This window comes from Podarcis cretensis (genome assembly GCF_951804945.1).
Source record: "Podarcis cretensis genome assembly, chromosome: 6".
Taxonomy (NCBI): domain Eukaryota; kingdom Metazoa; phylum Chordata; class Lepidosauria; order Squamata; family Lacertidae; genus Podarcis; species Podarcis cretensis.
The window spans coordinates 2,109,321-2,125,072 of NC_137175.1; the positions used below are offsets into that span (position 1 = coordinate 2,109,321).

The following is a 15,752-nucleotide window of genomic DNA, read 5'->3' on the forward strand; positions in this document are numbered from 1 at the left end:
ATCACCTCATCTTGTGGCAATGAATTCTGTAGGCTAATTGTGTATTGCATGTGTACTTTTATCTGTTGAACACCTACTGCAAAGTTCGCTTCACAAGGTGACACTACGTTGTAACATAATAGAAGGTAGAGGAGTTTGGTTCTTGTTTTTATTATGTCTTTTGTGTTTGTATCTCGTATTTTTATCCTGTGAATCACCCTGAGATCTTCAGGGGAAGGGTGGTATACAGATTTAGCAAGTAAACAGAGAACATATTCTCTCAAATTAGAAAGCTCAAAACGGTTTAGCCTTGTGGGAGCCCTGCTAAGAGTGGAAATACTCAAAGGGAAAGGTTTGTATCACACCCCCCCTTGATGATTGGGGGCAGCCTTTTCTTTTATGGGTCTTTCAGATCCATGGATGTCCTTTTTTGAGACGGGGCAACGGGAACTCAGAGCAGCTTGCTGCATTGGGAGCACAAGGTACACAACCAGCACTTATGAACAGGAGGTGGTGCATTTGCTAACTGGGCCTCCTTCCTAATTTGGATCTCTGGTCTTATGTCTCCCTCTTCTGGATCTGCTCAACATGGATCACTTTCTTCCCAAGGCAGTAAATAAATCCTGCTGGTAAAGAAAAGAGAGCCTATGTTTTCTCAACACCTGGAAGAGTTTATTAGAACCGTTTTTCTTTGTTGTATCTAAAGAAAGGAGAAAAGCAGAGAGTTTCTCTTGGAAGAGGAGACCCTGCTGGCTGAACCAGACCGAGACGGCTCTGTCCTGACCCCAACTGAGGCCAGATATACCCAGGAAGCCCAAGAGAAGGTTGGGAAGGCCAAGCGCCGGATTTCATGTTGGGGGGGGGGCAGAGGAGGGCAGAAAGAGACAAAGGGGGAACAGGGAATTGCTGGACTTTACCGGGGGTGGGGGGGGTGGGGACAACCCAAACTGAAATCAATGGAAAACGCAAGGAGCCATGTTTTGTTTTTAATTTTTTTAATTTTTAATTTTTATTAAGTACAAACTAGAAAACATACACATTTACAACAAAAGAAAATACAAAATAAGAAAATACATATAACTAAGGAAAAAATTGGAGAATGCTTTGTCTCTTTTCATATTTACAGTTATTTATACCTCTATAAAATGCTATTCACAATAAAGGAGTGAAATGAAAAAAAATAAAGAAGTAAAAGATCATAGGTGGAAAATTTTTAAAAGGAGCCATGTTATGGATTAGTTACAACACCAGTTACATGAAATGTCTAAATCAGATAGAAATTAGCTATGTGGAGAAATCCAGCCACAGGATCCCCTTCCTTCCTTGGTATGCTCTTGGAAACCCACAGCCAACAGCCCTCTCATGACAACCCAGGAAGAGCCTGCAGGATCAGGCCCATGGCCCTTCCAGTCCAGCATCTTGATTGTTGACTATGGATCAATGGTATAATGCAAGGTGGCAAACAGCGTTATTGGAAAAACAGACACAAAAAGTAGAAGCAGCAAGAGGCCAAAAGGAACGACCATATTTATGCAGCTTGGTGTGATTTTATTGATTACACAAATAGCGAGGCATATGGCAGAACAGAATCCATAGTTTACAGCAGTTTGGTGGGCATGAAGTATATATCCTCATTTCCCTTTCTCCCTATACATTAAAATTGTTATTGATAAAAAATACATTTTACTCATGCTCAACAATTTAAGCAGACACAATTATATACATCATTTCATATCTGTAATGATTATGATATATACCTTAACATAACTTTATTAATATATTCAGAAACATTTATCTGAGCACATTCTGTTGCTTTAATTCTCATTTTGTGTAACTGTTGCATGTCGTATGTCTAAATTTAAGCCACAAACACACTTGAACCCTCTCCCCAGCAATGGGTATTTGGAAGCACTGTTGCTTTTGGCTGTGCAGGCAGAGCACAGCCGTCCTGGCTAGCAGCTGATAAGGGAAAAGATCCTGGGGCGCAGATTTACTCTGCTGCCCAGCTCACCGGGGTGCCACTTGCCGCAAACCCCTCCGGTCAGCAAAAGGCGTCTCCAGGCAAGTTAAAGAAACAAAACAGCAGCCAGTAGACCTGATCTGTATTTGTTGCAATAAGGTTCAAACACACCAAGAGTAGGAACCCCCGAGCATCGGTTGCGCGAACTTTTAAGACCTCTCCCCATTTCCCATAATACATCTTTCAACAGCATCACCGATACATCACAAGTATGTCACAAAGCAGGAGCGTTTGGCATGCAGAACAATGAACCCATCACCCACCTGTTCATCATCCTTGTTCCTGACTCCTTTTAAGTACTTGCTTCCCAAGAATAAAAGCATTTGCACATCCCACTCGCTGCAAGGCTTTCCTGTGCTTCTCCTTTGAAAGTATCAGGATTCAATCTACCATCCTGATGGACTTCTCTCTGGGTAAGTGCTGCCCTTGATTGCCTCCTGCCTCCTATTGTGTGGTTAAGTTCACACCTTGTGGAGGGGCAAGGAGTATGTGACCTTATCCTTAAGGGATTATGGAGTCAGGGGGAGCCCTGGATTCCCCTCTTCCAGAGGAGTCATTAGCTGCTGGAACCAAGGAAATCTGTCAAACCATAGAATTTGAAGTTTCTACAGTTTTCTATATTGGATAGACAGAGGAAATAGTACAATATTTGCTTATTGCTCCAATTTTATAGACTGCTTTTCTGAGCCTCTTTGCTGGTGTATCTGTTGCTGTATGGTGCTTGTCCTGGGCTTAGTTAGAGGCTGTGGTGGGAATGTGGGATTTTTGGGGAGTCATTTAACTGCCCCCCATCCCTGGTTTTAGCATAGGCATCCACAGCCCTCTCCTCTCCCATGAATCTGTCCAGTCCTCTTTTAAAGTAAAAATGGATGATTAATTGGTGAAAGAAGAGAATGTTAAATTACAGTATATTAAGATAAATTATTAGGATAAAAACAAAGGTGAAGGATTTCCTGAAATATCTAACTGAACCAGAATACAAAGAGGGGAGGTGTGAGGAGGTCAAGGAAATAAGCTAAAGAAAGTAAGTTATGTAAAGGTTTGATTTGTTCTTTTTTTTATTGTATGCATTTTTTTCCTATGCATTTTTATCCTAATCTTTTTTCTTTGATAGGATGTTTTTCTTTGATGGGATGTTTTTATGTATTGTTTTGCTTTCTTTTTTGGTCTAATTGGGTGTTTTTCTGCTGTTATTTTTTTATTACTCATGTAACCTTTAAAATCTCAATAAAAATCTATTTTAAAAAAAATGAAACTTGGTGGCCACCGCCGCGTGCTATGAAAGGAAGTTCCACAGTTTACCTATGTGGTGCATGAAAGCCTTCCTTTTATCCACCCTGAAACTTCCAACAATCTCATCAGAAGAGATGAAAATTCCCTTTATATCCATTTTCACAGTAACATGAACCTGCCTTTGCCTGCCTTGACAAGGGCCTTGCAAATCGAAACGAACAAGACTGGAAACGTATTACATATACACATGTTGTTGTTATATACTTGAAATAATTAAATTTTTTAAAATGATATAAAAGAGAGTGAATTTTGAGTGGCTGGGTGACACCTAAGGGACTGGTGGCTGCATCCTTCTTGCTCTTGTTGTTTGAAGCGCAGCAGTTATGAGTTATCCAATGTAACCTCAAGTATGGGTAAATTATTAAATTGGTTGTTATATAGAAAGTAAAGAATGAGAATGGGGATGGTTAATGGAGTGAGGATGCCCAGATTCTCCCCAGAAGCGATGGGATTGTCCTGTGCAAGATTTAGGCTTCCATTTTATGTGAAACTGCCATGCAGATTTGCCAGAGCGGAGCATCTTTGGCAACAGCAGGGGGGGTCCCATGACCCAAATGACTTTCCCTAAATGGCTGCAGAGCCCCTTTTTCAAAGCCTTTGCATTAGTGACCAATTACAGTGAGGGGGGAAAGTATCTGATCCTCTGCTAAATTTGCCCATTTGCCCTCTGACGAAGAAATGACCAGTCCATAATTGTAATTGTAGGTTTAGTGTAGCTGTGAGAGACGGAACAACAGGAAAACACCGAGAAAGCTAGAAGAAAAAAGTCAGATTGGTGTGCATTATAATGAGTGAAATAAGTATTTGACCCCTTTGCAAAAGATGACTTAGTACGTGGTGGGTGGCAAAACCCTTGTTGGCAATTACAGAGGTCAGTTGTTTCTTGTAGGTGGCCACCAGGTTTGCACACATCTCAGGAGATATTTCGTCCGACTCCTCTTTGCAGATCCTCTCCAAGTCAGTAAGATTTTGAGGCTGATGTGTAGCTACTCGAACCTTCAGCTCCCTCCAGATTTTTGATGGGATTTAGGTCTGGAGACTGGCTAGGCCACTCCAGGACCTTAATGGGCTTCTTCTTGAGCCACTCCTTTAAGGGTGCCTTGGCCGTGTGTTTTGGGTCGTTGTCATGCTGGAATACCCATCCTCGACCCATTTTCAATGCCTTGGCTGAGGGAAGGAGGTGCTCACCCAAGATTTGACGATACACAATCCCGTCCATCGTCCCTTCGATGCAGTGAAGGTGTCCTGTCCCCTTAGCAGAAAAAAACGCCCAAAGCATAATATGCCCCCCTCCATGTTTGACGGTGGGGATGGTGTTCTTGGGGTCGTAGGCAGCATTCCTCCTCCTCCAAACACGGCAAGTTCAGTTGATGTCAAAGAGCTCAATTTTGGTCTCATATGACCACAACACTTTCACCCACTTCTCCTCTGGGTCATTCAGATGTGCATTGGCAAACTGCAGACGGGCCTCTACATGTGCTGTCTTGAGCAAGGGGACCTTGCGGGTTCTGCAGGATCTCAGTCCTTCACGGCATAGTGTTACCAACTGTTTCCATGGCGACTATGGTCCGAGCAGGGGACACGGGTGGTACTGTGGTCTAAACCACAGAGCCTAGGACTTGCTGATCAGAAGGTCAGTGGTTCGTATCCCCGTGACAGGGTGAGCTCCCGTTGCTCGGTCCCTGCTCCTGCCAACCTAGCAGTTCAAAAGCACGTCAAAGTGCAAGTAGATAAATAGGTACTGCTCCGGCAGGAAGGTAAACTGTGTTTCCGTGCGCTGCTCTGGTTCGCCAGAAGCGGCTTAGTCCTGCTGGCCACATGACCCGGAAGCTGTACGCCGGCTCCCTCGGCCAGTAAAGCGAGATGAGCGCCGCAACCCCAGAGTCGGTCATGACTGGACCTAATGGTCAGGGGTCCCTTTACCTTTTATAGTCCCAGCTGCCCTGAGATCATTGACAAGTTCCCCCCATGTAGTTCTGGGCTGCTTCATCACCGTTCTCCTGATCATTGCAACTCCACGAGATGAGATCTTGCATGGAGCCCCAGACCGAGGGAGGTTGACAGTTATTTTGCGTTTCTTCCATTTGTGATTTATTGCGCCAACTGTTGTCACCTTCTCACCCAGCTGCTTGGCAATAGTCTTGTAGCCCAGTCCAGCCTTGGGCAGGTCTACAATCTTGTCCCTGACATCCTTGGACAGCTCTTTAGTCTTGGTCATGGTGGCTACTTTGGAATCTGCTGGATTGATTGCTTCTGTCGACAGGTGTCCTTTGTACAGGTACTGTAAGGAGCTGGGAATACACGTAAGACCTCTCTCTTACAGCAGGTGCTTCTAATCACAGCTCATTACATACAGTGAAGATACCAGGTAGCCTGACATCAGTCTCTGACTTTTGTCTTCTGGATTTCTTCCTGTTGTTATTCTCTCTCTCACACAGCTACAATAAATCAACCTTTAAAATTATGGACTGGCCATTTCTTCGTCAGAGGGCCAACGGGTAAATTTAGCAAGGGATCAAATACTCCCCCCTGTCCACTGTACCCGTGACTGGTAAAGGGATTTGTTCCTTGCTGGGATAATATGGACAAACATCCTTCTAGAAGGCAGAACCTTGGGGCAAGTGGGTTGCACAGCCAGGGCAGAACTGCTGGCAGAACCAGAGCCAATTTAAATTGGGTGTGGGTTGTGATGGACTCCCAGGATGAACCTCAAAGTTCTTTATGTTCCTCTTCATTTACCTGCCCTTCACTGCAAGGTCTGAAGGCAGGCTGCAACATTAAACCACAGCATTAACAGTGGTTCCCAAAGTGGGGGCCTTGGTGGGATTACCTGGTGGGGAGCTAAGAGCAGGGGGAGACCATTAGACTTTGAAAAGCTGGTTTCATTGGATCCAGTTTATCAGCTTTCTTAAACAGAAGAGCTTTCACTTGATTCTGAATAGATGCGTAATTAATTTTTACTGCTTTTATTTAACTTTAGTGAGTTACTATCGGCCTTACTTGGTTATGCAAATAACTACTGTGAACAATGCATTTCAAAGTGTAACGTAGTGGCTCCAGGGGGTGGGGTTTTGGAACCAAGGAGGTGGGGGCCCAAAAGTTTGGGAACTTTTTATGACTAGAGAATCTTCCAAACAGCAGGAACAAAACCTGCACACGCATGGGGGCAGCTTCTTAGGGTTATTATTGGATTTACAGTATCTTCTGTTTATTGGATTTACAATATCTTCCGTGCTCCCCCCCCCAAAAAAAATATACTACTTACTATTATTTATTTATTACTAGTTATATCCCACCTTCCCCCAAGGAGCTCATGGTGGCATATATTGTTCTCCCCTATGCTCACAACAACCCTACGAGGTAGGTTCGGCTGAGCATTGGAGAATGGCCCAAAGGTCACATCCAGTAATCTTCATGGCCATGTGGGAGAATCTGAAAACTGCTCTCTCCCAGGTGCTAGGTCGGTGCTGTGACCACTACACCGCACTGTCTCTACTTCACCACGACTTCCACAAACAGAGCAATACGAGAGATAAAAGCCCAAAGCAAATGTACATTGCCTCATTACACAGATTTCTCAACCCATAGTGTTGGGTTTTCCACTGGCGCTGAAGTTCACACTTTTCCCTTGCTTCTGCTTCCAGCTTTGACCTGCAAACAGAGAGATAGAGACCCAGTCAATAAGATCCAGGATTGGGTCTCCTGGTTTATTGTGCTCTCTGCTCTCTCGGGCAACATCCCTAATACACTTCTCTCTGTCCTGTCCGTGGAATTTGTTTCATTTTCTCATGCAGTGCAACATGTACCGGCTGCCCCATCTTTGGTTGGCATCTTCTGTATAGGATGGGGGGCACCTGGCTTGCCAGCAGTACATGCGGAAAGGATCTAGGGGTCTTGGTGGACCACAAGCTGAACATGAGTCAACAGTGTGATGCAGCAGTAAAAAGAGCTAAGGCTGCATCAACAGAAGTCTTGTGTCCAGATCAAAGGAAGTTCTACAGTCCCACTCATGACATGAAATTTATTAGTCAGAGACCAGCTTGTGAAACACAAATGGAACTACAATCCCAAGAGCAAAACGAACATTTAAAACAATATACAACAATGCATTTTAAGTTTAAAAGTGTGATAGGCGTATAAACACATAAAAACTTTAAAATAGACTGCCTTAGAGAAATGACCCAACGTCACCTGTGGATCCGAGTTTGGGAATTTTCTTAAACAAGATTTAATCGGGGGGTGGTCAGCGCCTACAGATCTGTGCACAGAATCTGGCGACAATCCGGGTCATCTTGTGGTCTTTGCCTAACAGGAGATCAAATTTTTGCTGTACTGGGAGGTTAGCAAGCCTCACCAGCAGGGGGTCAATGGTTTCTCCACGTGCCTCATCGTAAAAGGGACATCTGAAAAATATGTGTTCAGGGCTTCCTATATCCCCCAATAGACAGGCACAAATTCTCTGGTCATATGGGACTTTTTTAAAGGATCCTTCCAAGACAGGCGAGGGCAAAGCCGAGTTTATGGCAAGTGTAAAAGCCCTCCTTGCATTTTTGGATACAAGAAAAAAAAGATACGCTGCTGGAGCAGTGATGTATCTCCCGATTTCTACAATTTTGTAGTCGGGGCACCTTAAGCATTCCTGTTGTCTTCTCGGTGTCTATAATTCTTTGCCTAACCATAGCTTTTGCTAGGCCCAAGCCCAGACTTAGAAGGGCTTGGGGGCAAAACCCAGTTTCTGAAGAGTGTTCAAGACTGCTGTCTGCCAGCCTGTAGTCCCACTCTCTTCTGCCTTGGTCAGACTAACCCTGGAATGCTGCCCTGTGGGCTCTTGTGGGATCAAGGTCTTCACCTGTGGGCAGAAGGGGAGCAAGGAGCAAGCCAGTATATTCTTTTCTAGGGAGGGAGTTCCAAAATTGTCTGGGAGCCCCAGGTTACTACTGAGAAGTCCCTCTCCCATGTCCCCAGCAACCATCCTTGTGAGAGTGGCAGGACCAAGAAAAGGACCTCCCCTGAAGATCTCAGAGCCCAAACAGGTTTGTAAGTGGGAAAATGTTATTCCAGAGAAAAAAAATATGGGATCACTGACCTTTTCCCGCACCAGGGTATGCTGTCTGTGATTTTGTGCTGGCAAATACTTTAACACTGGGAAATCTGCTTCGTTGGTGTCCTGGCCCTTGCTGCTGGGTGAAGAACTCCAGTTTCTGCCAAACTTTCTAATGCACAGATACACAGGAAAGACAAGGGTTAAAGGCACAGCTGGGGCACTGTGTGGCCAAACAGGAGCTGAGAGATTGATTGGGCAAGCTACATGCCCCCTGCCCCATACTTTTGAAGTATGTGTCCAGGGCAGCTGTTTACCAGCTCCATCCGGTAACGCAGGCTGAGACCCTACCTGCCCGCGGACTGCCTCACCAGAGTGGTGCATGCTCTGGTTATCTCCCGCTTGGACTACTGCCATGCACTCTAAGTGGGGCTACCTTTGAAGGTGACCCAGAAACTACAGTGGTGCCTCGCAAGATGAAATTAATCCGTTCCGTGAGGCTCTTCGTATAGCGGTTTTTTCGTCTTGCGAAGCAAGCCCATTGACAGCTTAGCGGATTAGCGCTATTAGCGATCAGCTGTTAAGCGGCTTATCAGCGGATCAGCTGATAAGCGGCTTAGCGGCTTAGGAAAAGGGGGGGGAAAGGGGAAAAAACCCGCAGGAACTCGCAAGACATTTTCGTCTTGCGAAGCAAGCCCATAGGGAAATTCGTTTTGCGAAGCGCCTCCAAAACGGAAAACCCTTTCGTCTAGCGGGTTTTCCGTCTTGCGAGGCGTTCGTCTTGCGGGGCACCACTGTACAACTAATCCAGAATGCGGCAGCTAGACTGGTGACTGGGAGCGACCGCCAAGACCATATAACACCGGTCTTGAAAGACCTACATTGGCTCCCAGTACGTTTCCGAGCAGATGCAAGTGGCAGATGCAAGTTTGAAGAGGTCAGATGTGTGTCTGTGGGGAGTGAGGTTGCTCCTTCTGACCCCATCCCTGACCTCCACACATGCAGCAGAAAATGCGCTGGGCACCTGCTAGTGTAGGGGATACATAGAAAGCCACCCCCCCCCAAGAGCCCCTTCGCATCTCATGTGGGTGGAAGTCAGGGGTAAGACCAGAGAGCGCTCTGTACCTCACCTGCTTCAAAGATTTTTGGTGAACCTGTTTTAAAGCTGAAAACTGGGTTACCATCTCCTGATGGCCATAGACAAAGTCTCCCATCACGCGGGTACAATTCAAAAGCCAGAGCAGCCAGCCAGGCCCAGGTTCTGCATACAAGGTTGTCAAAGAAACCTAGAGTTAGAAGGGTCCTACCTTTCCCCCCACGGCATCTCCGATGAATGGCTCAGCGATAGCTAGGAGGCTGCTGTACAGGGATCTGTGGAGAGAAGGAAAGCATCCTGGGCTCCCATCAGATGTCAAGGAAATAAACAACTATCTGACTTTCAGAAGACATCTGAAGGCAGCTCTGTTGAAGGATGTTCTTAATGTTTGATGTTGTATTGTGTTTTAATTTGTTGGAAGCTGTCCATAGTGGCTGGAGAAACCCAGTCAGATTGGCGGCATATAAACAATAAAGCATTATTAATATTACTATTATTATTTAGGCGCCAGACAAAAACATTCCTCTTCACTCAGGCCTTCTAGCTATTGGCCTGTGAAAATGTGAGGGAGGACTATTATTATGTTATTTTATTATTAGGCTGTCATTATGCTTTTATTATGTTTTTATCATTGGTGATGTAGTATGTTTTAATGTTGTACACTGTCCTGAGATTTTTTGATAAAGGGTAGTATATAAATTGAACAGGGAGCCTGTCCTGATAATGGTGAGCTTAGATGCTTAGAAAGTTGGTGTAAGATTTAATTTGTCCCAGCCTATTGTTTACCCTTTGGAACATTTCAAATACTTGCTGTAATAATTTTCAGTGACAATATCACTCCAAGCTTTTTTCCCCTGCAATCAGGCAGCTTATGTATATTTGTTATGAAAATATTTCTTATGCCGGGTCTTTATTTGTGGTAGGACGTCTTGCAAGAAGGACCCAAGGCGAATAGCATCCTTGCAAGGCAAAGCAATGTACCGTGATCCCAAGATGAGAAGTGTAGATCTTGCAATTGAAGATACTGACCATCTTCCCCAGAGCATCCTGATCTGAGGTGGTGGAGAGACAGGTGTCCTCTACCTTTGCGTTGATGGAGGCATCCTTGTTCCTGATGGGAAGCAGAACACAGCACAGGATTTGCAACATGACCAAGATATCAGGGCTTAGATCTGAAAAAGCAGGGACTCCACTCTTGCTTATGAGAGGATATGCTTAATACATTAAATGAAACACAAACTTAATACTGTGATCAGTTTCCCTTGACCTGGTTTTATTATTCTGTTCTTGATTTCAATTACAGTGGTATCTTGGGTTATGAATGTATTTCGTTCTGGAGGTCCGTTCTTAACCTGAGGCGCACTTTCGCTAATGGGGCCTCCTGCTGTTCTCAACCCAAGGTACCATTTCTGGGTTAGTGGAGTCTGTAACCTGAAGCATATGTAACCCGAGGTACCACTGTATCCAGTCTCAGGCTTCACTTCTATGTTAAGCTGAACAAACTATAGCAAAATATTTCAGTCTCATTCATTGAGAGACAAGACTCACAGGTCTGTGGTGTTGCAATTTTTCAGCACACCTGTCTGCACACAAATTTAGCGAATTTTCTTCCTTTTTCTTTTCCTAGGAGAATGCAGAGACTATCTGTTGGAATTCAGCCTCAGTCAGAGGAATGTGCCTACCTCTCCAGGCACCGGCTGAATTCCTTTTGACCTCCCCCTGCGACTCCCGGCAGGTAAACAGGCGAGGTCTGTATCGGCGATTTTTCCCAGACTGTGAGAAAAACACACCACTGCTTCTCTCCTCCTCCCTGCTCCCCAGGGAGGGGAATCAGACTCAGACAGAAATGTATTTACATGTCTTTATTTCTGTCTTTAGCAGCCATACAGATAAAGATGTCTGCACTCTTCACAAACAGCAGCAGAGAGAATTAAACTCCACCCTTGTACATCCTGTACAGGTCATATATCACACACTGAGCTAACATCCGGTGCTCAATACGGAGAATGGACTGCCCCTTTCTTGCCATGGTAACAGTCACAAACATCCTGTCTAGCTTTCCAGCCACCAGCAGCTGGCTTAGCTGCTGCTGCTTGCTTCTGCATTGCTTCTTTATGATAACACTATCTTGCACAGGATTGGTAAGTGTTTGCCAGAAACCAATCTGACTACAGTATTGCCTAGTAATTTAAATTAAGTTTTTGTTAACACTGATGCTGGTACTTCATACTGGCATCTTGAAGATGGGAGTATTTCAACCCTGACCTTGGGGAGGACCAACAGGGAAATCCTCCTCCACCATTAGGTAACACTCCTACACCCAAATAGCTCCAATGCTACATATCAGCCCAACTTGTGACAAAGAGGAACCCCTTCATTTTAGAGAGTCGTGCTGTCATCCAATTGTGCTTGTGATATATATATATATATAGTGAGAGCTTCTTACGCATTACTCTAAATATTGCTTACAGACATAGACTATGCACAGGCAAGTATATTTGGAACACATTTATGCAAAACATAATAGATTGAAAATAAACATGCATGCATTTGGATAATACCTATGCATTAAATAGGAATATATGGAACTGTCATTGTTAACTCTTTTACGTTGTTCAATTAAACTGTTCTTTTTTAAAAAATAAAATAAAATGCACAGACTGGAAGACCCAGGAACAATGGAAAGAATTACAGAATGGTAGAGTGGGAAGGGGTCCTGAGGCTCATCTAGTCCAACTCCTGCAAGGCAGGAATCACAGGTCAGAAAGAATCATTGAATTGTCGAATTGGAAGGGCTCCCAAAGGGTCATCTAGCCCAACCCGTTGTGTGGGGATCTGGCTGACCATGCTGGACTCAGAGGGGCCCCTTTTGCCTGACGCACACACCCCACAATACAAAAATGGAAATTTGAAAGAGCTTTAAAAAATAAAAAGGAAACTGTAATTTTCCTTACAGTCTCCATGCTGTCACTCAAGCTGTTTACAGAATTACGATCACACCAACAGTCTTTAAGGCCTCATAATGGCCACTTACCCAGTCCTGTCATGGGTGGCAGTTGCAGCCCATCGCAACGGGGCCGGATCCCTGGGGGCAACGCTGCAGAGGCGGCCGGCAGTTGGGTGAGAATTCTCCATGGCGACAGAGCAGAATGTTGGATGTCCCCAGCAGCCTTGGTTTGAATTCTGGCCACTCCGGCCAGGCCAGGCGGACGGGGCTTGGGAGCAGACCTGAGTGGAGCGGTCTTCCCTCTGGTCCACCCCATGGCCGTAAAAGGCCAGCTGCCCCGACCCTTTTGACTACAAGGCAGCTGAAGAGCAGAAAGGAGTCGGAGCTGTGCGGCAGTCGGAGGCAGAGAGCGCAGGTGACCCATTTTGTCCATGATTTTCGCCTTCAGGTAACACAACGGGGTGCAGTGGGGGGGAATCACCCCTTGGAATTAGGCAGGGCATGTGTGGGTGGGGGAGAGAGAGACTCATCTGGAGAGCGTTTCTTGGAAAAGGGCTTTAGAAAAGACTCTTGCAGTCACGTGGCTGCCTTTCTGGGACTGGCAGTCGTCCCTCCGGTTGCCATTTTGTGCTTCTTCAGGTGTGTTTATGGGGTGTGTGGGTGGGTGTCTTACTGTTACAGTGGCGCACCCCCTTCCTCTCGTCTCCACAATTGTGGGCAAGTGGTCCTTCACCTTATCTGCACTTGTCCCTGTCTGCCCTTAAAAACCAAGGCCTTTGAAACCATGCACATTAGCAAAGCCCGCCAGTGTGCCTTAAACAATGTTAAGTTCATTTCCTTCTGGCAATGTGTCAGGGAGGGGGGCGTTATTTTCAATTTCACAAAGGACCTAGTGCACAGAGATTTGTTTAAGGGGAAGCATTTTACATGAAACAGCTCTCAATTCGTTTCATGTCTGGCAATATGTCCACAGGGGGATGCTATGCTGAACTGCTCGTGTGACCTAAGACACAATAAATTGGTTAGAAATACTTTTGCCTGGACTTAAAATCGGAGGACTGCACTTGGAATAAACTTGCAGGACAAGCTGTGATTTTGATGCAAAACTGACGAAAAGCTTCACTTTATAGATACACACATAATAAAATATATAAGTAATTTTTTAAAAAATTGCTTTACGGTCAAGACAGACACACACAGACTCTGCCTCATCCCTCTGTCCTGTCCGATTATGCCTCCAAGAAAGGTTGCTAATCAGCAGAACGAAATAGAACCAAAAAGTGCTTTCTTTAAAAAATCAAATTGAAATACAATTAAAACTAGCATATTCATTGCAGCATGTCATTAACCAGGGGGAGGGGGAAATATTTAATGAAGCAGTTGAGTGGCCTTGAGAGGGCTGAGCTGAATGGCTGGATGGACTAACAGACATGGAAACTAACATCTTGCAGTGCAGCTGAGAAGTTGCTACCCAGCACCCTTCAATGGAACTCAGAACACACAGTGTGTTCTAGGCCTTTATCACACCTCCGTGGCCCATTGCCAGTTCCTCAGTTTCTGTCCGGGAATTTCTGCTTTCAGTAAACAACACCAATGCTTTTTGGACACAGTCACACATTCTTCCTTGATAAAACTGTTGGGATATTCCGTTCCACCTTAAGGAACAGGCATGATTGTTGTGTGTCACATATCTGTTTACACTTCCCAAAAGATGTAAAAGCAAAGATTATGGGATAATGCACACAGTGACTTGTGATTGCAGTCTGTAGTCCGCTGGCAATAGGAGTACAATATGGGCATGACTTTAAGTTAACATCTTACATTAAAAACCTGACAGTACCAAACTATCGAAGGCTTTTTACCAAAGCCAGACTAAACGTCTTTCCTTCTGCAGTGTTGAATGGCAGGTTGAGGAGTTCCCTACCAGGACAGACTTGTGTGCCCAAGACATCGATTCTATAAAAACATATTTTGCTGCACTGTGCGAATTACGAGCAAGCCAGGGCTGAACTGATATTACCCTTGCTGGTACCTTTCCCGGGAAAATCAGAGGCTCACTATGTCAGGTTCCTATTGGAAGACCGGACAAACGCTAGAACATTAACAGTGGCAAAGTTTTTATTGGTGGTTGCAAGAACCAAGGATCCCTATATTCTGAGCAACATGCTTGTTTAACCTGGAGGTAGGCTGTATGAATTGTGTATTGCTTTGTAACAATTTGTTGGGTCTTTGGACCGTAATAAAGATTGTTGTTGTTGTTTACACTCCAGCACAGCTTGTGCATAGCTTTTGCTTTATGCTGTCTTGCTTCGACACGAAGGAGATCAGACATGTTTCCTTTTGTCCTGATCTACGCTGAATAAACTGCTTGTAAATATGCTCACACAGCCTCTCCTGCTACTTCTGGTGTGCAGCATTTACTCTGCTGAGTAGCATGCCCTAGCTTTTGAAGCTCGCAGATTCATGCTGTCTAAGGACTGGAGTTCGCACGGCACACCGGCCGGTGGGCTGGAGTCAGCTGGGGGCCTGCCAATTGCCCCCGTTTCCTTGGTTGCATGCCAACAAAAACTAATTTCTCATTTCACTTGCCAGCATATCATGCCTTGCGAATTCTCCATTTTCTTTGGGTCTAACAATCATACTATGCATTCATGACACAACTAAGGTAATTTCTAATAACCTCTAAGATTAAAACTGAAGCCACAATTAACACCATACAAAAAAATAGAAGTAGAAGAAAATATAGCAACGAAAGGATTAATATCATCGCTGTATAAATCAACTATAGAGGTCTACTTTCCTCCCCAGAATAATTTGAGAGAATGGTGGGAATCAAATAGAGATTTAGAAATTGAGGAAGAGGCATGGCATGGACCGTGGATCAAAGCCCAGTATAAATCCATTGTGGCAATGACAAGAGAAAGAGGCCTCAAAATCATACATGGCTGGTCTTTAACACCTAGACGTCTAGCTTATATAAAACCCAAGAGCTCTCCTATGTGTTGGAGAGGGTGTCCCACTATTGGGACATATGCTAGTGGCCAAAATTGTGGAAACCTTTTGAGAAAAGCGTACAGTGGTGCCCCGCAAGACGAATGCCTCACAAGACGGAAAACCCGCTAGACGAAAGGGTTTTCCGTTTTGGAGGTGCTTTGCAAAACAAATTTCCTATGGGCATGCTTTGCAAGACGAAAATGTCTTGCGAGTTCCTGCGGGGGTTTTTTTCCTTCCCCCCCCCTTTTTCTAAGCCGCTAAGCCGCTTATCAGCTGATCCGTTAAGCCGCTTATCAGCTGATCCGCTAAGCCGCTTATCAGCTGATCCGCTAAGCCCCTAAACCGCTAATAGCGCTAATCTGCTATGCCGCTAATGGGCTTG

The 15,752-nt window shown here is 44.9% G+C and overlaps 1 protein-coding gene and 1 long non-coding RNA gene across 4 annotated transcripts; one reads left to right on the forward strand and one right to left on the reverse strand.

Annotated features, from left to right (window-relative positions):
- Window positions 1-1,183: 1,183 nt before the first annotated feature.
- Window positions 1,184-10,681, forward strand: LOC307218061. Its single transcript, XR_013839722.1, has 2 exons — window positions 1,184-2,412; window positions 10,353-10,681. It is a non-coding gene; the product is annotated as an uncharacterized lncRNA (long non-coding RNA).
- LOC307217995 (uncharacterized protein) lies at window positions 6,828-12,950 on the reverse strand. Of its 3 annotated transcripts, none has more exons than XM_079980130.1 (4): window positions 12,464-12,950; window positions 9,641-9,704; window positions 8,379-8,505; window positions 6,828-6,943 (listed from the first exon to the last, which is right to left on the reverse strand). In XM_079980130.1, the coding sequence occupies exons 1-4, from the start codon at window positions 12,562-12,564 to the stop codon at window positions 6,870-6,872; spliced, it is 366 nt and encodes a 121-aa protein (XP_079836256.1). In that variant the 5' UTR covers window positions 12,565-12,950; the 3' UTR covers window positions 6,828-6,869. The 3 variants fall into 3 exon arrangements, with proteins under 3 accessions (XP_079836256.1, XP_079836255.1, XP_079836257.1); XM_079980129.1 differs by lacking the exon at window positions 9,641-9,704 and adding an exon at window positions 10,411-10,540 and having other exon boundaries at window positions 8,379-8,501; XM_079980131.1 differs by lacking the exon at window positions 12,464-12,950 and adding an exon at window positions 10,411-10,534.
- Window positions 12,951-15,752: the final 2,802 nt, after the last annotated feature.